The following is a 24,515-nucleotide window of genomic DNA, read 5'->3' as shown; positions in this document are numbered from 1 at the left end:
TGTATATCCTGATTAGTTCTTTATCAAATACCAACAAACAAATGCCTATACACCTACTGTTATCATTATCCAACACATATTCTTACAGACATTATGAAAACAAAAATGAACCTGTTTCTTGTTTGCCTAGAAGGTCAACAATGAATTAACTTGACAAAAAGTCTTCATCTTTTATGCAGATGGTGCCACATTGCCATTGACTTTCGATGATTTTGCATCATGTCGTTCCAGTGCTTTCCCTCTTGATCTTCTTTTTCTGGTCCGATAATACACCTGCCTACAATGTCGCCGTGGCCTATGAGGTCATGATGATCCATAACAGCCACCTCCAGACTCACTTTAGGCAGTAATTCGGCGGGAACATTGAAAGCAAGAGCTTCGTTCCATACCGGGCATGTAGTGTTACGTTTAACCGTGGTCTTCTTCCTCTTCACCTTCTTGCCTTCAACAGTCAGACTCACACGGATGTAGGTGTCTGCCAAATAAACAAAAGTGAATCTCGGTTTTAATCAATTTTCATGTCCGTTATATCCTTTCAAAATCCTTTACTAATTTAGCGATTGGATAAAAGTGAAATCAGATATTGTATTTATTATTACGTTTTCAATTCAGATTTTCAAGTAGTTTCTAAATATTTCGGATATGAGAGTTTCTATGCTGAAAAAAATATGTAACTGATTTCATGAGGGAGATATCAGGGTATCCATATATAACAGGCACTTTCCTTTTCTTCATTAGTGTAAGTATAAAAACGTTGGCGGTCCAATTTAACCGCAGTCTCTATTTCGTAAAGGTTCTGCTATTATATGCAAATTATTGTTTTTGTTGGTTTTTTCAATGCCACATTTGCACAAAAACAAATCTGATTTTTTTTGGCTGCAGCTATCCGTTCTGTTGTTATGTCAATTTCAATTATTATTCGGTTAGTAAAATAATTACTGAATAATATTCACAACTTCTTTACGCACCATAGAGTCACAGCTCCCTACTCATTTGAGACTACAGTCTGATGAGTATACAGATGCTAATTTGATACATGTAAATTGAATGCCATGTTATAACACCTTGAATGATGTACATAAATCAGATATTTGAACTTTTGTATCTGTTAAATACTTTCCGCTTTGGATTAAATCTATATTTTTTTCTTTGATAGTTAATCAATACAATATTATAGTTTGTCAGTGATACTAACTGATTCTGGTGTTATACAGTAAGCAAAATGAGTTGCTTTAATCAAATGCTCTTGTTTGTTTATGAAGTTTCCTCAGCTTATTCAACATACTAAACCTTTATAAAGTGGCCACATCAGTTGTCAATAAATTCGTCGTAAAAACCAACTTTTTCTCCCTTACTGTTCTGAATATTTTAATGAAAAACATGTCAACCAACTTGTATTTTTCACAAATCACAAGTCAACTTGGTCTAATGTAAAATCACTATCTTCCTTTCTTATGAAATTGAATATTGGGCTAGTGATTAGTATGCAGTTAATGAAAATTATTAATATATAACATGAAATTAAGGCAAGTGTATATTATTAAAGAACCTAATACATATATATTAAAGTGTTCATATGTTTGTGTCTACAAGTACATTTCAAACTGTAGCGTTCCACATGAAAATCCCTCTGCTACCTGATAGCATCATTTTATTTATTTCCATTATTAGAACACGTATTCATAATACAATACTGCATCAACACTTAAAATAACCTTGTTTCAGAATTCCACATACTGAACATGCCAAGGGCTTACAAAATAAAAATCACTTGACTAAATGAAAAATAAACGGGTTTGCTTTTATTTCGAAGAGAAGCTATTTGCTATTGTGTACGTTAAATGATAATGTGTTTTCAAACTTCATGGAAAATGAAACACGATTTGTTGCACAAAAAAGGATTAGAAATAGAATTAGCAACATTTAAATGAAAATTACTGAAACTTCTATGTACAGCATTTATAAATGTTTGCACACATACTTATACGGATAACTTATTGATAATTTCCTACATTGTTCTGATTTGGAGAGGGACTGAGGACTTAGATTATATGATAATGACATTTTGATCCAGAGACAAGAGCATGATCATCGCCTCTAAAATTTTATTTGTGACAGTAAAATCTCTATAAACAAAATGACATTATAGTTGATAGCAACTCTTCATTCTTGAAGTTCATATACACATGTATAGTACCGATTTACAAAAAAAAAAAAGAAAAAAAAAGAAAGAAATATGATTTAGATGTTGCAAATGCTTCGTTTGAGAAATACAATACGGGATAAAATATATTTCTCAGAGTCAGAGATTTTATCTTCGCAATAAACAACTGAAATATGCAACCGCAAATGATCATATCTGAAATTAAACTAAAAAAATCACGAACTACTTTTTTGGCGTTTTAATTTATGCATGTGCGTAAAACACTCTTCTCCCGAAATTTTCCTTTCATTCACAGTCACACAAGTCGGATGTTATCGTGTTCGCTCATCAAATAGCGTTTTGAGTTTAATCCACGTGTGGTCTGCTTGTTTTGTTTACACAATTGTAATAATGTTTGGGTTTGAATACAATCCATGATTATTTTGGTGAAATGTACGATTCAATTTAAACGATGCACGATGAGATATGCACAAGTTCGAATAAGTAGATGAGAAAAATCACTATGAAGTGCATTTGTGGGTTTAAAAATGTTTATACTCTACCGGAGGAACCTGTAACACCGGTCATGCGAAGATCTTTGGCTTTCATGACGACAACAGTGAGTCTCTCTGCTGTAGGAAGGTAACTGAGGGACAAAAGCACCTCTCCATAATCTCCACCAGTACACTGAAATATACATAGAAAAATCGAGATCAGTAGAACAAACTTTCCAATGATTTTATCATTTGAATGTATCATCTCCTCGAGGTTTGCCGTAACCTGCATGCCACGTTTTTAACTGACTCGAATAGTGACACGGTTCAGAATATACACAGGTACTTGACGTTGTTCTAGAATTATCTGACATACGGAATTTATTTAATTATTGTGCTGCATGTAACTCCCATCTAGATTTTGTCTTCTTCTTCTGATAACTTTATATTTTCTTCATTCGCTCCAGAAGCTTCAAAATTTAGGCCCTTGGCATCACTTACGAGTCCTAAAAGGACAGAAGGACGAAACAGCTATATGATGCATTTTCATTCATTGTTTGGTTCTACTCTACCTAATTCTAAATAATTAAAAGCTTCTTTTCACTTCTGTATTTTGTACAATCTTTACCAGTTATGATAATAATATCAACAAAGTGTTTACGGCTATCAAACTAACAATATAAATTAGGACCTAATTTGGCTTAATATGTTTAATTTGAAAATCGATATTCTTGTCATAAAATTTAGTTCTTGTCTCCTCCTTTCGTTTTATCTGTGGATTAAGTTACACCGAGTTAGAAGCTTCTGGTAGCATTATGGTCTGTTGATTATAAAATAAACAACACTCCCGTATCCCATTAGCATTGTAATCAAACAGCACATTAATGAATGTATAAGCTCTTTGAATATGTTGCCGATTAGAGAAGATAGCCATAATCCTGAAATAATTACTCTTATTATTATTCATCAAGTTACTTTGTTTTTTACTGTTTATTTATCTATTTATTAGCAAACATCCACTTTATCTAATGCTTTATTGGATTAAAAGAACTACTTGGTTAGTTCTAATGAACATGCTTTTAAATGCATGTGGTATCCCTTATAGACATCTTTTGATAATCCGAGAGCACGACAAACGTGTTCCCGGAAACTTCAAAAGCAAATCTAAGTCCTGAAAATGGCAGGTGTTCCGCTTATAGTCCTTTCAATAAAGTAAGTGGGCAAGGCGATTAGATTGAATTAAACTGAGGTAATAGACGAGGATTTTTCATAAAAACAGCAAGCGTATCTTTGGAGTTTGTTTACCAGTAATCTTTTTATCTAATAAAACTCCAATGTACTTGCCTTCAAATTGTAATTGAAGTGAATAGCATCTTTCTATTTAGAATCAGGTATCGCACAACCAAACAATGAATGATACTGCATCATACGTCTGTTCGTCCTTCAAGGAAACGTCAGTGATGATATAAGGTGACTTAGTAAGCCAACGTGATGGAAAGAAACATGAAATTCAAGATAAAGAGATGGACTAGCTCTTTAATTAAATACGTTTTGTATTTTGTATATATTTGGTCAATATTTAAAAACCATCAAGTGCACATGTTCACCGTATATTATGAAACGTACCATATAGATTATGGCAAACATCGGGTACAAACAGTCTTTCAACAATGTCTATCATCTGCAACGTCACATATTATACGAAAGACACACAAGTGAATAACAACATTTTATACAATTTTAGCATAATGGTTCACTGAGCATTACCATAGTCAACGATTCTCCTTCCGGTGATAACTGAACATAAAAAAGTCAACATTTTAATACGTTCACTATGACGTAACGCCAGCACCTTTGTTGCTAGGAACATGTTTCCTGTGTCATTCTCATTGTAAATGTGTCAAAATTGTCTTTTGAATGCAAGTTCCATGTGTAGTATATTCTATCAAAAAATGGTCCTTACAGTAATATGATACCACAACCTTACAATTTACTATCATCAGAGATGGACGTTTCCCGGACGCACCGTACAAAGTAATATAGACCGGTGTTATTTGCATTGATTTTCGTCTTATAACCCGTGTCAGCCTTGAATGTAGACTGGATCTGAACTTCCCTACACGCTGCCGATCTGACAGGTAGCATATAAGTTCCGAACCAACACTGGTAATCACACGGTCATTTGACAGAAGACATTACCCGGACCGGAAACACACGTCAACCTGATAGAGACCGTATCGCTGCAATCATGGCTAAGCTAAAATTAGACGGAATAAACCACAAGGATAAGTCGTCATTGGCAGTTGTCATGACAGTCAACAGGCCAAATAACAAAGTTCCGTATTTTTTTGTCTAATCCTTTGTTTCCCGTAAGGTCTTATGACTGGGATGGTTACACCTAAATTTGTACCCAAATATAGTTGATAATCATCTTCAACAGCCGTAACAATAAGCCTGATAAAATCACAACAATATGCTCACTGTAAAAACATGCACTTCACAGAAACCAGTAACAAAATCTGAAACACTTCAATCTATTGTATAGTGCATTGCAACTCACATATATATGGATGCATAAATTAAAAATGAACAATTCAAGACATTTATATATCTTTTATCAATGTATTCTTATGTGTATATGTAATATCACTTTGATAACTTCTAAACACATCGATCGATTTCGATTATTTTTTTTTTTTAAATTAGGTTCTTCAGATACTGAACTAACTAAAAATCAAACTGCTACAGAAGCAGATACATTGTTCCACGATGCATTTCGAAAACTACAATATAACACTGACCGGTGAATACCATGTACATTGTAGAACAGTGATGTAAGGGAAACGTTGAATCCCCCGAAAAAATGGTCGATGTAAATCCCGCCTTAACAGGATAGCCGAGTACATGCCTGCTTTGTTTTTCATTGTGCTTTTTGCCCTATTGTTTGCCTATTGTTTGCCCTATTTTTTTTAATTGATTATCTGTTTTCAATTTTTTGTCACATTTAAGTAGGAAAGACATTTTAAATAATCTATTTATCATTACAAAATGATACAGTATTTCGACATTCCACACAGTATGCATTCAAAATTCAAAATGATCATGCATCAATTTTCAATTTGTTATCTGTTCAGTCTCGTAGTCTCTCAGAAATTCATGTTCCTGGAAAATTGTATCCACTAGAAATCTATGTTTTGATATATGGCAAGCATAGATTACAGAAGTTTTCTTAATAGCAAATGGATTCATATAGAAATTAATACTAAAACATATGAAAATATCACAGCTGAAATACAATATCATTACCATTAAAACATCACAGACGTTTTTTCCAAGCCCAACGAATCCAAAACGAATTAAACAAAAAATCGTCTTAAGTGTTTCGGAAAGTTTCCGAAATTGATGAGATCCTCCGTATAAATCGGATAAAACACTAAATGAGTATGGAGTAATGTACCATCATCAAAGAGAAATCTAAGGATCTCAACAAAGAGAGAATTACATTTGAAGTCACACTTTAAATTGAAATGACAATGTGACAGTGACGAACAAAAGAATGAGACCTACAAACAATGATAACATGGTATTATTACGAATGAGAACATTCACAATTACAGAATTAAAATGGTTGCAGTTGTGATACAACTAAGACGTCAGTTTGGATGCAATGTTTTTCCTCTGACAAGGACAAAACCTCACGACCAATACTGGATATATATCTTACACAAAACCCAAAGACACAAACATATCAACGCCTTTCCACACAAAGTAAACATCCTGGATCTAAGTAATGCCAGCTTAACAACAACATAACATATTGATCACAATACGGGTACACCTGGGTACTCCTTCAGCACCAGTACTAACACACAGTAATTACACACGAAACCCGCCAACCCAGTGTCCACATTTTACTAACCTTGTGGTGTTTTATGATATCACACCACATCTCCACGCTGTTGGTCACGTCCACTTTACGGAGATCCACTTGTACTTCACCAATGATCTTGTGTCGTGAAAACTTATCATAGTCGTATATGTGAAACACTAAAGTCTTGTCCCGCACATCATCTATTGTCAGTGGGAACTTGAAATATTCGTTATAGAATGGATTGCACGTTTTCCGTTTAACAGATGACTGGCGGATCCGCTCGTCCACTTCCGGCAGAATAGCTAACCGAACATAGGGGTCTCCGAAGCTCCCTCCATCAGAGTCCTTTTCGCTCGATATTAAATCTTGGGCTGTGAAAAAAAATCACTACTTTTAAGCTAGATTACTATAACTATTTACAGTGCATTTGAGAAATCAGTGAGATCTGAAACAGCGATCCCATCTAGAATGTGTTTGAGCACATGTACATACCTAGACACACACGCACTAAGTACTTGTAGCACGAAATCAAACAAAATCTTAGAACACGGAAGTGAATAATTGCCCTGTTTTGACCATGAAATCCTATTCTATTCAGGATGATAACCCATTCATATAATGTGGATGGCAGGATATGATGCCTTTTTGGAATGACCCTTGACCTTAGGCCATATTAAGATCATATCATCATTATCTGTATGGATATATATATGCCATTTCTGCCATATGTTACACTTTACGTTTCATTCGCCTACAAATCCTTAGATCGCCAAATTGTAGTGTACCAGGCTGTACACTAGAATCAGCAGTGTTTATGTCAGTGAAGGAATACAGCTAGATAGATTGAAAAATGGCTGTTGGCCACTTTTGGTAACAATTTACTGATATATAACGTTACAAAGGTATGTACTAATATCGGAACATTTTTTTGTCAACTATCTAATTTGCCTTAAAGTCCTTATCATCGCCATTATATACGAGATTACCAAGTTTGTCAACTCTGTCTGCCAGACGTCGATCTGACAGTTCACACAGAGAATTAGTTAACCTCACCTACAGACAGGAGAGAATTCCATTTATAATGGTTATTTCTATTCTGAAAATGACATCAATCCACCCCCATGACATGAAAACGTAAACAATTCTGGAAAAAACACTGGACACATCCCCTTGTGAAATATGTGAACCAAATCACTTTTTGATTAAATGTCAATGCGCAATAAACTGCTTTTATTTTAAACGAACAACCAAATAAAATACTTCATTATTAAACAGTTTACTTTTATGTAAAATAGTTTAATTTGTGACAACATTATTTTGTTGGCTTGTCATTCATAATCACAAAGAACTAAATAATTTCGGCTTTTCATGGATTTGAACTCGCTGACGTTAGTATTTGGTTCAACATGTAATGGTAATTGTTGTTTTGTTTCGGATGATGAAAATTGTATATGAGTACAAGTATAAAAGTTTAACTGTTACCAGCTTGTAGTATACAGACAATATGAATACAATTTGGGTGTCAGATGAATAGGATGTCACCATATCATGTCACCTTAATGAGCGACGTTCTATCTATCATGGACAATGTATTTATATCAGTATATACTACAAACTGATAACGGTATATTACGTAAAATATGCGCATATCACAAAATGTAACAAAAGGGCTTTTGTTCGGTGTGAATTTAGTAGAATCGTTGGTTTATCTTTATCGAGGAGAGCCTTTAGAATAGTATCCCGACAAACAATGAACTAAAATTCAGAAATTAATACATTCATAAAAAGTAAAAAAGTAAAAAGTAAATATCCTTCTATATCAATCTAACATTTTCCAAGAAGTTTTAATGATAAATACAGCTTAGGCATACACATAACAATTACAAAATGCTCAACTCTAATATTTTATATCCTAGATTCAAACAACTGAGAATGTAGAACATGATATACAATTCACAAGAACCGTCATGAAGTAAACAGTAACATCTAAAGAGGTATCCACATGGTTATAAGCTCCGAGTCACACGTTGGTTTTATAAAACCGATATTACAGGACATTAGAAAATGAACGCAAGCAACGACATGCAGAGACAATATGATTGCAGTTGCAGAGTTAAAAGTGCAAAGAAACACGAACTATGGGGTTTTTGCCGTATCAAGCACGTTCGTTCTGTTAGAGGGTTAGCAACATGACACTAAAGATAACGATAAAACTGGATCGCTTATGCCATTTAAGAAAATGACTCTATCCTTTCGATTGAAACCCTTTAAATTGTAACAAATAATATGCATTTCTGCGACAATAGAATAACATATCTATCTTAGTTATATTTCAAAATCGACTAAACGAAGGCAAAACTTGGTCAACAGAAAGATTTACAAATGAAAAAGTTCAGAAATGATGATGCCAAGTATTCCGACATGTAAATCTTTGTCATAGATTGTACAAACAATAGATTAAACTGCATAATACAACTGTTCTTATTTCTAAGACTAATTAGTTTGGAAGCCTAGGAGTTAACTGAGGAAAATTCAAAGTGGTGAAAAGAATAGTTATAATACAGACGGAGAGGTGTCCCAGTTACACGATTCAATTTTCGTAATTATAATGTTATTGTACATTGTAAGTTGATATAACAGAGTTCATTATTTTATCTGAATTCCTCCACTAATGAACTCGGGACCTCTGGCTCGCTAGTCTGATACCAACTGATCGAGCTAAAGCGAAGCTCTTTTTCTAGGCGAGCAATATAATTCTATAAGTTCGTACCAGGGTTACATTCATATAACTGATAATTAAAGAACAACGTTAAATACATGTGTTTATTCTTAACCTTGACACTGTTCGTGACATTCAGATTACGGCTAATCTCGGGGACTAAAATACCGCCAGCAGTATCTACAATCTAAAATCAAGATTGTACAAAAGACTCTCAAAGTGCATAGCACATTTAATACAATTTATGTTTCTTAATGAGAGAGATTCGGCTATACTTGAAGGCATTAATTTGTTACGTTACTATGTCAGGAAAGGCAAAATCGAGCCTTACTCATTTGAAGGGTTGACCCCGACATCACAATTTTAGTGGAAAATGTTAATAGATAGTTGACTGATAGATGACCTCCAAAAAAGTTTCGTTGGAGTTTTGAGGGCTTTTACGGCTGCCATAATGGTCTCTTCAGGAAATGTTCTATCTTCTGTGTGATAGGAAAGTGGAGGGGTTTGATGCTCGTTAGTGTGCCTTATGAGTTCTGTTGTCTTTTATCTCACGTCTGATTCACTAATATCAACATGGTGTTACTTCTGTTCGACTAATATAAATACGGTGTTACTTCAGATTGACTAATATTAACATGGTGTTACTTCAGATTGACTAATATTTACTGGTGTTACTTCTGACTGACTAATATTTACATAATGTTACTGACTGACTAATATTTACATGATGTTACTGACTGACTAATATTTACATGATGTTACTGACTGACTAATATTTACATGGTGTTACTTCAGATTGACTAATATATACATGGTGTTACTTCTGTTTGACTAATATTTACATGGTGTTACTACAGATTGACTAATATTTACATGGTGTTACTTCTGATTGACTAATATTTACTGGTGTTACTTCAGATTGACTAATATTTACATGGTGTTACTACAGATTGACTAATATTTACATGGTGTTACTTCTGATTGACTAATATTTACATGGTGTTACTTCAGATTGACTAATATTTACATGGTGTTACTACAGATTGACTAATATATACATGGTGTTACTTCTGTTTGACTAATATTTACATGGTGTTACTACAGATTGACTAATATTTACATGGTGTTACTTCTGTTACTTCTGGTGTTATTGACTAATATTTACATGGTGTTACTTCTGATTGACTAATATTTACATGGTGTTACTTCAGATTGACTAATATTTACATGGTGTTACTTCTGGTTGACTAATATTTACATGGTGTTAATTCAGATTGACTAATATTTACATGGTGTTACTTCAGATTGACAAATATTTACATGGTGTTACTTCAGATTGACAAATATTTACTGGTGTTACTTCAGATTGACTAATATTTACATGGTGTTACTTCAGATTGACTAATATTTACTGGTGTTACTTCAGATTGACTAATATTTACATGGTGTTACTACAGATTGACTAATATTTACATGATGTTACTACAGATTGACAAATATTTACATGGTGTTACTACAGATTGACTAATATTTACTGGTGTTACTTCAGATTGACTAATATTTACTGGTGTTACTTCAGATTGACTAATATTTACATGGTGTTACTTCAGATTGACTAATATTTACATGGTGTTACTTCTGATTGACTAATATTTACTGGTGTTACTTCAGATTGACAAATATTTACATGGTGTTACTTCAGATTGACTAATATTTACATGATGTTACTGACTGACTAATATTTACATGGTGTTACTACAGATTGACAAATATTTACTGATGTTACTTCAGATTGACTAATATTTACATGGTGTTACTTCAGATTGACTAATATTTACATGGTGTTACTTCAGATTGACTAATATTTACATGGTGTTACTTCAGATTGACAAATATTTACATGGTGTTACTACAGATTGACAAATATTTACATGGTGTTACTTCAGATTGACTAATATTTACATGGTGTTACTTCAGATTGACAAATATTTACATGGTGTTATTTCAGATTGACTAATATTTACATGGTGTTACTTCAGATTGACTAATATTTACATGGTGTTACTTCAGATTGACAAATATTTACATGGTGTTATTTCAGATTGACAAAGATTTACTGATGTTACTTCAGATTGACTAATATTTACATGATGTTACTGACTGACTAATATTTACATGATGTTACTGACTGACTAATATTTACATGGTGTTACTTCAGATTGACTAATATTTACTGGTGTTACTTCTGTTTGACTAATATTTACATGGTGTTACTACAGATTGACTAATATTTACATGGTGTTACTTCTGTTTGACTAATATTTACTGGTGTTACTTCAGATTGACTAATATTTACTGGTGTTACTTCAGATTGACTAATATTTACATGGTGTTACTACAGATTGACTAATATTTACTGGTGTTACTTCAGATTGACTAATATTTACATGGTGTTACTTCAGATTGACTAATATTTACTGGTGTTACTTCAGATTGACTAATATTTACATGGTGTTACTACAGATTGACTAATATTTACATGGTGTTACTTCTGATTGACAAATATTTACTGGTGTTACTTCAGATTGACTAATATTTACTGGTGTTACTTCTGTTTGACTAATATTTACATGGTGTTACTACAGATTGACTAATATTTACATGGTGTTACTTCTGATTGACTAATATTTACTGGTGTTACTTCTGTTTGACTAATATTTACATGGTGTTACTACAGATTAACAAATATTTACTGGTGTTACTTCAGATTGACTAATATTTACATGGTGTTACTACAGATTGACTAATTTTAACATGGTGTTACTTCTGTTTGACTAATATTTACTGGTGTTACTTCAGATTGACTAATATCAACATGGTGTTACTTCAGATTGACTAATATTTACATGGTGTTACTTCAGATTGACAAATATTTACATGGTGTTACTACAGATTGACTAATATTTACATGGTGTTACTTCAGATTGACAAATATTTACATGGTGTTACTTCAGATTGACAAATATTTACATGGTGTTACTACAGATTGACAAATATTTACTGGTGTTACTTCAGATTGACAAATATTTACTGGTGTTACTTCAGATTGACAAATATTTACATGGTGTTACTTCTGTTTGACTAATATTTACTGGTGTTACTTCAGATTGACAAATATTTACATGGTGTTACTTCAGATTGACTAATATTTACATGGTGTTACTACAGATTGACAAATATGTACTGGTGTTACTTCAGATTGACTAATATTTACATGGTGTTACTTCAGATTGACAAATATTTACATGGTGTTACTTCTGACTGACTAATATTTACATGGTGTTACTTCTGACTGACTAATATTTACATGGTGTTACTTCAGATTGACTAATATTAACATGGTGTTACTACAGATTGACAAATATTTACATGGTGTTACTTCAGATTGACTAATATTAACATGGTGTTACTACAGATTGACTAATATTTACTGATGTTACTTCAGATTGACTAATATTTACATGGTGTTACTTCAGATTGACTAATATTTACTGGTGTTACTTCTGTTTGACTAATATTTACATGGTGTTACTACAGATTGACTAATATTTACATGGTGTTACTTCTGATTGACTAATATTTACTGGTGTTACTACTAATATTTACATGGTGTTACTACAGATTGACTAATATTTACATGGTGTTACTTCTGATTGACAAATATTTACTGGTGTTACTTCTGTTTGACTAATATTTACATGGTGTTACTACAGATTGACTAATATTTACATGGTGTTACTTCTGATTGACTAATATTTACTGGTGTTACTACAGATTGACTAATATTTACATGGTGTTACTTCAAATTGACAAATATTTACTGGTGTTACTTCAGATTGACTAATATTTACTGGTGTTACTTCTGTTTGACTAATATTTACATGGTGTTACTACAGATTGACTAATATATACATGATGTTACTTCAGATTGACTAATATTTACTGGTGTTACTTCTGATTGACTAATATTTACATGGTGTTACTTCTGATTGACTAATATTTACATGGTGTTACTTCAGATTGACTAATATTTACATGGTGTTACTACAGATTAACAAATATTTACATGGTGTTACTTCTGATTGACAAATATTTACTGGTGTTACTTCAGATTGACTAATATTTACATGGTGTTACTACAGATTGACTAATTTTAACATGGTGTTACTTCTGTTTGACTAATATTTACTGGTGTTACTTCAGATTGACTAATATCAACATGGTGTTACTTCAGATTGACTAATATTTACATGGTGTTACTGATTGACTAATATTTACTGGTGTTACTGATTGACTAATATTTACTGGTGTTACTTCAGATTGACAAATATTTACTGGTGTTACTTCAGATTGACAAATATTTACTGGTGTTATTTCAGATTGACTAATATTTACATGGTGTTACTTCAGATTGACTAATATTTACATGGTGTTACTTCAGATTGACTAATATTTACATGGTGTTACTTCAGATTGACTAATATTTACATGGTGTTACTACAGATTGACTAATATTTACATGGTGTTACTACAGATTGACTAATTTTAACATGGTGTTACTTCTGTTTGACTAATATTTACTGGTGTTACTTCAGATTGACTAATATCAACATGGTGTTACTTCAGATTGACTAATATTTACATGGTGTTACTGATTGACTAATATTTACTGGTGTTACTGATTGACTAATATTTACTGGTGTTACTTCAGATTGACAAATATTTACTGGTGTTACTTCAGATTGACAAATATTTACTGGTGTTACTTCAGATTGACAAATATTTACTGGTGTTACTTCAGATTGACTAATATTTACATGGTGTTACTTCAGATTGACTAATATTTACATGGTGTTACTTCAGATTGACTAATATTTACATGGTGTTACTTCAGATTGACTAATATTTACATGGTGTTACTACAGATTGACTAATATTTACATGGTGTTACTGATTGACTAATATTTACTGGTGTTACTGATTGACTAATATTTACTGGTGTTACTTCAGATTGACAAATATTTACTGGTGTTACTTCAGATTGACAAATATTTACTGGTGTTATTTCAGATTGACTAATATTTACATGGTGTTAATTCAGATTGACTAATATTTACATGGTGTTACTTCAGATTGACAAATATTTACTGGTGTTACTTCAGATTGACTAATATTTACTGGTGTTATTTCAGATTGACTAATATTTACATGGTGTTACTTCAGATTGACTAATATTTACATGGTGTTACTTCAGATTGACTAATATTTACATGGTGTTACTACAGATTGACTAATATTTACATGGTGTTACTTCTGATTGACAAATATTTACTGGTGTTACTTCAGATTGACTAATATTTACATGGTGTTACTTCAGATTGACTAATATTTACTGGTGTTACTTCTGTTTGACTAATATTTACATGGTGTTACTACAGATTGACTAATATTTACATGGTGTTACTTCTGATTGACAAATATTTACTGGTGTTACTTCAGATTGACTAATATTTACATGGTGTTACTTCAGATTGACTAATATTTACATGGTGTTACTACAGATTGACTAATATTTACATGGTGTTACTACAGATTGACAAATATTTACTGGTGTTACTTCAGATTGACTAATATTTACATGATGTTACTGACTGACTAATATTAGCATGGTGTTACTTCTGGTTGACTAATATTTACATGGTGTTACTACAGATTGACAAATATTTACATGGTGTTACTTCTGTTTGACTAATATTTACTGGTGTTACTACAGATTGACAAATATTTACATGGTGTTACTTCAGATTGACTAATATTTACATGATGTTACTGACTGACTAATATTAGCATGGTGTTACTTCTGGTTGACTAATATTTACATGGTGGGTGCCATCGATGAAGAAGCAAGAACGTTCATTAATGTATAATTAAAATCAAGGCGTGTTAATACAACTACAGTAGGAATGGTCATCACCAGCATCATGCCCTTTCTATATAACATTTTAGCGAGTGGTGATATGTAATATTGATACCGAACATATGTACGACTTTTACAATGAATACTACGTATTACATATTGATAATTAAGGTCGTTCACTCCATGTTAAAATTCCGTATTGTGCGTTTGTAAACCGGAAACAACGTTGTTAAAATTTGGAATTAAGACATTGAAGCGAACTAAAAGCCAAATTTATAATAAAAAAACCTATTAGGAGTATTCACTTTGTAGGTAGGTTTAGTCTCTGTTAATAATTAGGTTAATCAATAGTGAGGAAAACCCTCAATAATTAAAATTAAAAATTAAAAAGACAAAAACAAAAATCAAAAACGCATACAAAAAAAATATAAAAAAAAAGAATAAGACTAGAAAATACGGCATGCCAACAGAATCTTACTTCAAAACTCAAATTCGACCAAATGAGTAAAAATATAAACACATGGTTGATTTGAATGGAGACCAAGAAAATGTCTAATGTGAATAAGATTTCGTGTTCCAGAATCGTCTTCTTATCTTGTTCATTCCAAGTTAGTAATGTCACTTTCCTGAATGAGAATAGGATGATCTAGAACACAACTACAAGATGTGCTAATGACACCAAGCACTGCACCAAAGACCAAAGCTACGGTGTCACAATGTCTAGATCACTGTTCTGATCAATGGAAACATACTGCGCCATTTTTATATTTAAGAGTAGAAGTTGATGTAAGCGGTAGACGCAATGTTTAAGGAACTCTGTTCCACAAACATCGCAAGTAAGGATGTCCTCCCTCGTATGTACAATTAATATATAATGCTAAATACCTTCAATCAGGTGAATGATAACATCAGATGTTCGGAAGTCGTACTTGAGACGTATATGAAGCCTTCCGAGGTTCTGGTCCACCGATGACTGCTGGAGGACAGCATCTTTGCGCGGGTACAGGTCAGGACGGATCGCACCTATGGGTAGATTCATAGTAGGTTCTATTGTAACTGGCATTTATGAAGAGTTCTAAAAAATAGTCCGCTACACCTAGCGCACACATACAAGGTAGAAAGCAGGTGATCGATAGAATTAGTATTATATACTTACATTCCTCAGTCACGTGGACATTCAACGTCGCGAAAATAACTGTGAATTACATTGACCGATCGTTTATAAGACACAGCAATTTGAAAATGATATTGTAGCAGATGAAGCATACCGTGAGACAGCGATAATAATCCGTAAATGAGTGTCATGATAAATACTGCAAAGGGCAATTCAACTCGACGATGGGTACACGATGTTATGAAGTGTTAATCTGTATTCTAGAAATACATGCAATAACACCAGGTGGAACTGCATATTGAAATCCAAGGTAAATCTGTTTAATCTTAATACGGGGGAAAATGCTTTTATAAGTCTCGAGATTTCCTCCTGCAGATGATTTGAATTCAAAACTGACACAGAAATGTTATGAACTTACAGAATTCTCAATTTTATAGTAATTCAGTTAGCACTCATAGATGTATTTGACATTCCATCCCGAACAAGGAAGATCCCACATTTTCAGGCGAGAAATTGTAAGAATACTGATGTGTCACATTGACAAAACGTCTAAAGGCAGTACATTTAAAAAAAAAAAAACCTTTGAAAAACTTACCAAACGAGGGGTCAAATATGCAACTGTCAACACTCGTGTCACTTCGTGCGCTAATACTGCTTGTTTCCTCCGTAAGAGTGTCGCTTCTTATGCTACCACGAGACATGGTGGAGATACTTGTCCGAGAGGTGATGGACGTTGACCTAGGCTGGATTGTGCGGTGTTCCTTTGTCAGCTGTACGTCCTAAAACAAGTAAAAAGAGTATCCAATTTAACAAAATTATGATCAGCCAGCATGTCGATAATCTAGTTTACGTCAGTAACAAAGATTTATCTTGCAAGTGTGTAAAATCTGGAAGAACTGTCCAAGTATTTATAGGAGAAAATTATATAAATCAGATTCATTTTCTACTGTAATGATGCTAATATGGTCTTTCCTTTAGCAGTGACACTCGAGGCTATATTTTTTCGCCTCTTGTTTCCTAAAATTCGTTCTTAGAAATCGCCGTCTAAGCCCAGGCTTAAATAATTTCAGACACAGACAGCTTAAGAAACAACTACATATGTGTACATTGAACATGTTCCCGGTAAAGTATCCAATACACACTATGCCACGTCTACATCCACAAAGAGTGGGTAAATATTTTCCACATTTCAGAATAGTGACCGTTTCGTGTTAGTAATTACCTCTCCTCTAGTGTAATTAGCGAGTACCCTTGGGCCAGTCAGTACTTCCACATCCTCCTCAGCTATACCATATAGGAGTCTGTTGAGACACACCCCCATGACCCTATCAGACAGATAGCTTCACAGACATACCTTCTAGGATTAATACTCTGACGTCGTCAGTCTCTAGCTTACTGGTCACTCCGAGAATGTGTGTAATCGGTATTTTATCAAAAAGGTTTTAGTCTGGCTTGTAGTATAGAAAAACATTTGCTCCTCAATACAGACTTAACACAAATCGCTTTACCCACGGAGTGTTGTATAGCGGCGACAGATGTAAACGTTACAGTGACTTGAATGAGGCGAACCAATGCATGTCTATTATGACATTTTTATGTTACTTTATTGAATAAGCATTTGCTATTAGCCTTAATATGTTGAATTTTCTATAATGCTGATGGATAAAAATATAGGTAACACCGTTAATCCGTCTCTTGAATTTATATAAAACATGTTTTTTGTTAAAAACTATACCATCATGTGCACAGTATTACCTTTTAAGGTACATGTATCCCACCAAGGTTAAAGAAAACGAATTTATACGTGTGTTATAGAAAATTCGATATTTGAATTGATAGAAAGAAAAAGAGAAATAACGTGTTTTGCTTTATTTTTCGGAATGCACTGTTTAAGATTAGGAAACCTAGTTAAATTATTCCTCACATTTTAACATAGTTTATGTATAATGCGATAAAACATGTCAGCAGCCGGACACAAACTGATTGATATAAATACAGTTACATACGAGATGACACTAACAGTATATAAGAGTGAAACAAACGTACGAGGAGATTAAATGGAAGGGGACGCTCGACACAAAATGACGTTCTGCACATTTCCCCAGAATCCTTGTGAAACGAGAAATGCACCCCTCGTTGAAACGATCTTAATATGATGTTAAGGAAACATGGCAATAGTGCCCGAATTAATAAATATGTTGTTCATATCAGTAGCTGTTTCTGTCGTTTGCAAACTATGTCACTGACATTGTTGTTAATTTTATGATAGAATGTCATATTCCGTTTGCCGAAAGGAATTTATTTCTAGAAACAGTTGTTAACTGTACAGCGGGAACACGACTCCGTGAAATTCGCCGAAATGAGTGAGAGAGAACAAACGGGATTAATTTTTTGATAAACGGTCAAATAATATGAAATGAATGGGCGAAGATGATGAAATGCTTAGCGAAAGTGATACCTTAAATGTACATGAAAATGAATGAAAAGATATCAGAACAAATCATGAAAGCATTGGACTGTTAAATTATTCTTATCTTTACTAAGTAATATCCATCTTTACATAATATTCTGCACTACATAAGCTTATAATCTCAATGAAAATGTGGAAATGAAGACAGTCTGTCTGTCTTATTAAATCAAGACATTTCTGTAAAAGGTACGGATATGAAATGCTAGCAACTGTCTGCAAAACCTTTGATTTCGATGAGAGTAATATTGATTAGGAAGTCTCCAACATTTCTGTCATGTTGTAGTGCAGTAAAGAACGCCGCAACGCTTTCACGGCTCTTGTAGGTTTATATTCGGAACTAATTACACTGCTATAGACAAAAGGAACATTATACTCGAGATTTAATGATTACATGTATCAAATATTCATTCACAATATGTATTTGATTAAACGCGGTGATGACAATCACGATCAAGTTCAAGCCAAACTACTGACATGATTGTAAATGAAGAGGTCAAAAGTTAAATCTTAATTTAGAAACTCTTTCTATCCAATCTGTCTTATCGTGACTATTGGGCATACCTTATTAATGTAAGTTCACCTGCTAAAGAAATTAAGTGTTAAAAGTTCAGTAAAACATATTTAAGGTTTATCCACGTATATCTTATCTCTGAGAAATTAAACCGTTTCCTAACACATAAATGAAATAAACAACTTCTTGACTAATTAATTCATAGGTGGGGTAGGGCATTCTGGAAATATTGGGATCTTCTATACAAATTGTTATTTTGTTGTTGTTTGATCAACGATTTTCGGTATGTTCTGCTCCTCGGACGGTTGTCCAGTTGTTCCCATTTTTGTTGTTTTATAAGTTTTTTTGTGTCGGAAGTGGGAGAAATTTGACGGTGATCAGCTTTCTGACATTTCCACGTGATACTAATAGATTCGGCGATTGTGATGTACATAATGTCTTTTCGAGTTGGCACTGTACATGGGATTATGCATCTGTGGGAATATCATTTCCGAGTAAAGCGTACCCATTTTGTGTCTTTGTTCTCTTTTTTAGGGGATTTAAAGATATTTTATCTTTTCGGTCGTGTAGTTCGATTTTCATGTATATTTAATGTACGTAATGCACACGCTTTACACTGAAGACATATTATGTCAGAAAGATTAGGGCTGTTTTGTTTGTATATCCCCAACGGTAAATTTGAGACACTTACTTGGCTTCAACCTAATGAGACGGATCAAACTACAAGCCTTGCCTGGTATAAAGCTGTTTACGTGCTGAAATACCGAGAATTATATATGTCGTCTGGACAATTATTACCCACAATATATCATAATGACAAATCAGTGGTATCAAACGTATCATCTGCGTGAATTCTTCTCGTTAGGCTTGATACTTGTACTTAGGTGCCACCTGCCCGACTTTCGACAGCGACTGATGTTGACAACCTTGTCCACGAGTTGCGTTGTGTGAGTAAATCGAACAACCCCACAAAGAAGAATGACAGTGGCAAACAAAATTGGATTTCTTTAAAGGAAGACAATCATCAAATAAGGCATGAATTGTCGCGATGTTTATGGAAACGGGGAACTACAGTCTGTGTGTGCCATTGTCTGTCTGAGAGTCTATATATTCACTCCACAACAGAAAGACTACACCATCCAGACCTTCAATCTGTCTTTATGATGCCTATGTCACTGACTGTATAACCCTTGTTATTCTGATCATCATCATACACGGATAATGAGCCGTATCCTTGTTTGCCCCTCGTTTTAAAATAACATGTAAGAAAGGAATGTAGTAGGGACGGTATAGTCTATTTCAGATTAATTTACCTGTATTACCTGTGTTTTTACCCGTGTTTTACGTATTGTTACCTGTGCAATCTAGCATATGTTGGAAGTTGATAACATATAAAATGACAAGAATTTCATTGAGAGGTAAAAACAAATCACGTGTTATGTAATCTTACTCACTGCTAATTTAACACCGAAAATAACGACAAAATGAATGTTTTTTTATAATTCATTATATTCAATTCATTGAAGGCTAAAGTTAATTCAAATTTAAGATCTATTTTGAACATGATATATCTAAATTAGAACAATTTAAGTAATTTTTTTTTATTTAATCATGTTTATTTATATTGCTTAATTACCGAAGCCATCTACCTAATGCAAATGCCTGCGCTAAATAATTAGTAGCGATGAACGTGTCTACATGCTACAACTGGTTCAAAATCCCAGCAGCTGTAGACCCGCTTTTGACTCCACTAAAGACGACCACGACTGACTTAAACCTCCCTCTAGGCGTCCTATAACAAACTTTTCTGACTTGGAGAGAACAAGCCACAACGCCTTACCATATGTTTCCAGGAATGACCATCCAAGGGATACCTTTATCTCTCTTTACTTACTGCATCTGGATCAAACCCCAGCAAATCGGACATCAACAACTTGTATGAGAGAACGATCAAATAGAAAGTGTTGTTGCCTTCACTCCTGTGCTACCCTTAGCATCCTTGGACAGATACCTCACACCATGTAACATTTGGTAGCATGGCATGGGAAGTTTAAGAAGAGGGTACGTCAATTACACCACATAATATACACCATGATCAGAGTGTTCCTATATATTCAGGCCGCCAACGAAATTATCAGGATACAGAACGATACTAGAGGAGCAACAAGACCTCTTGAGAAACAATACCGAAACAGCAACAACAGACTGACCCATCTAAAGGATTCAGATTCAGAGGATAAACATCATGTAGTACGCAAACGCAGCATCACATTATCTGCACTTGGAAAGAACTCCTTCTGAAGTGTTTACTATAAAGTGTAATGTGCTTAACTGTTAAGATATGTATCTATATCATGCATTTTTTGTACCTGTGTTGTTCATCATATCAGTCAATGTTATATTATTGTTTTTCATATGTATCTAGAAATCAGGGACGTATGATATCACTTTGTATTATACGTCCCTGTAAGAAATTAATATACAATTATATGTATTAATAAATGTAATATCCTGGTATGCTTACCATGCCAAAAATGGAATATTACATGTAATTTGCATAACGAAATGTAATTTTATTGTACATATTTCATGTCAACAGTTGTAATATTATGTATAATATCAGAACATTTTCTCCAGGTTTGTAATATCAACAGAAGCGAAATATTGGTTGTGATATAAGAACTCATATTCTATTATATGAAGTGTAGCATAATCGTATCAGTTTTATATGACTGTATTTTGTGTTATTTCATGAACTTAGAAAAACGTCTTTAAAAACAAGTATAGCATTGACGTATAATACAGTATTATGCCGCCCTGATATAGCATTTCCGGTAAGAGTCCACTCCTGTAAAATCACAGGTAAGTGAACTAAGGTGAACGTTATGTTTAGTGGGGAACTGCCTATAATCGATTTGTCAATGTCTCCATAAACAACCTTTTTCATTGTCCAATTAAAAGTGGACAAATCGGGAACCTCCCAGGTAGTGATTGTCTAATGATATGACGTTATGAATGAAGGACTTCTGCGTAATATTGTTATATTAGAAACTGGGTTTGAATCTTGTTCTTTTTAAAGTGACTCCGCGAAATGACGTTCGTTTGAGGTTGACTTTCACGGAATCCCATAAGAATACACGTTGATTTTTTTTCTAAAATGATATATGAATATATGTGACATTTCGAAGACTTGTTTAACGATCTGGTTGCTATGGTATCAGAAAAAACTAAAACTGTAGGTGTTTCTTCCTGGTGGCCTTCAGACCGACAAACTGAATTTTCAGTATTTTTGAGTCTATTAACTTTGGAAGGATAAAAAACGAAATTATACTTTAATGAAGAAATGATATGAATACAGGTTTTAATTTTCTATTCTGTAAATTAAACTCTGGTATACTTTAAGCAGTTATTTAATTTACCCGAGTTGAAAGGTAATTTGATAGTTAATCTTTAAATACATAAACAATTTTGGTGTTTGACTCTTTCAATTAAGACATTGTTTCCCACAAAATGAACATCTTTCGCAATTGTGATCTCAAAGTGAAAGTTTTAACCTAGATCCTGATCCATGTAAATAGGTATTACCTGTTGCGGACTTACCTGGGATCCTGATACATGTAAATAGGTATTACCTGTTGCGGACTCACTTTGATCCTGCTACATGTAAATAGGTTATACCTGTTGCGGACTCACTTTGATCCTGCTACATGTAAATAGGTATTACCTGTTGCAGACTTACCTGGGTCCTGATGCATGTTAATAGGTTATACCTGTTGCGGACTTACCTGTGATCTTGATACATGTAAATAGGTATTACCTGTTGCGGACTTACCTGTGATCTTGATACATGTAAATAGGTATTACCTGTTGCAGACTTACCTGGGATCCTGATACATGTAAATGGGTATTACCTGTTGCAGACTTACCTTGATCCTGATACATTTAAATGGGTATTACCTGTTGCGGACTTACCTGGGATCCTGACGATATTGACATCAGCGATGGAGGTTTATAATCGCCAACTGCGTCATAGCCACACGGTGGAACACATGCTCGGTGACGATATTTTCGTTTGTACAGACGACAAATAACCACGATGACGGTGGCGACAATGACCCCTGTGACCCCGCAGACAACACCCAGAACGACAGCTGACACCATCCTCATCTACAGACCGCTGCAACGGAACCATCGCGACATCATTACTTGGAAATATAATTGATTACAGAACAACAGAAAGAAAGTTAGACATATTTCACTGTTGCTTAATCAATATACGAAGAAAATATTGGTTTCAGTATAAACAATTTTTTTAAAATAACACCTGATTTTAAGAAGAAAGGAACTGAAAACCCTACTTATTCGATAATGACAAACTTTTACCTCGATAGTGACATAACTTTCACATCGATAGTGACAAATCCTTCACATCAATAGTGTAAAATGCTCTAGTGTGAATATTTTTCCTAATAAAAAATGATGATTCCTAACTGTACAGTTGTAACTTTGCAGCTTATTCAATAAATTGTGTAGAAGGTCAGAGTGCCTTTCGTTCCATGTGTTGAATTACGTCGTCTATATTAAGATACATTTTACACGACGTTACGTCGTCCATTTGTGTAAAATAAGCTGTATACAAGATACACGTCATTATGGGACGAGTTTAACATTGATTTACATATACTGTATTTACTGTAAAATCGTTATTTTTAAGTGGGTTTTATTTTCCACGATTTCGGTAGTATTTTGAATCCACGAATTCATCTGTCAATGATGTAGTAAGCTGTGTTTATCGTCGAAATCAAGTGCCCGAGAAACAGCAATTTTTTAGAAAAAGAAATTATGTAAATAGAATTCCATGAAAATATATGATTTTACAGTGTATTATAAAACTTATTGAAGAGCATTGCAATCTGGGAGATACGGAAATGAACAAGTTTTCCAGTATTATTTTGTATGTTATTTGTATTAAAGTCAAATCGTAAAAATATTTCCTTTGACGAATATAGCAATAATGGATTATCTGTGATGTTTAATTAGATATACAGACTACGGAATGAGTTTAGCGAAACTGGGCCTATGAGATTTTTCATCATTAAGCGGTGAGTCGTCTTTCGTTTGAAATTGTTCCGCCCACGATGTAGTCGACTTCATGTGACGATGAACGAGAGCAATCAAATATCTCGCTCCTTCATGAATGTCATTGTAGTTATTAT

General features: G+C 33.6%; 1 protein-coding gene across 1 annotated transcript; it reads right to left on the bottom strand.

The window, feature by feature from the left end:
* Positions 1 to 164: 164 nt before the first annotated feature.
* Positions 165 to 23,466, bottom strand: LOC132544101 (synaptotagmin-10-like). The gene is made up of 6 exons (XM_060207669.1): positions 23,272 to 23,466; positions 16,914 to 17,097; positions 16,090 to 16,227; positions 6,557 to 6,879; positions 2,707 to 2,830; positions 165 to 475 (listed from the first exon to the last, which is right to left on the bottom strand). Exons 1-6 carry the CDS (start codon positions 23,464 to 23,466, stop codon positions 165 to 167), a joined length of 1,275 nt encoding a protein of 424 aa, XP_060063652.1.
* Between the last annotated feature and the right edge of the window lie 1,049 nt (positions 23,467 to 24,515).

Source organism: Ylistrum balloti, unplaced genomic scaffold, assembly GCF_031769215.1.
Source record: "Ylistrum balloti isolate Yb309-2 unplaced genomic scaffold, AGI_CSIRO_Ybal_v1 Utg369780, whole genome shotgun sequence".
Lineage (NCBI taxonomy): Eukaryota > Metazoa > Mollusca > Bivalvia > Pectinida > Pectinidae > Ylistrum > Ylistrum balloti.
Note: the sequence above shows the minus strand (reverse complement) of the source record. Positions and strands in the feature narration are given on the sequence as shown.

Bases quoted from the DNA above. Each gene is read 5' to 3' on its own strand.
- LOC132544101 (XM_060207669.1), bottom strand. From the start codon at position 23,466: ATGAGGATGGTGTCAGCTGTCGTTCTGGGTGTTGTCTGCGGGGTCACA. The intron at 6,880-16,089 runs GTATTTAGCATT...TTTTTTTCACAG, and splicing joins TATCATTCACCTGATTGAAG to CCCAAGATTTAATATCGAGC. The intron at 476-2,706 runs GTAGAGTATAAA...TTTATTTGGCAG, and splicing joins CGGTGTTACAGGTTCCTCCG to ACACCTACATCCGTGTGAGT.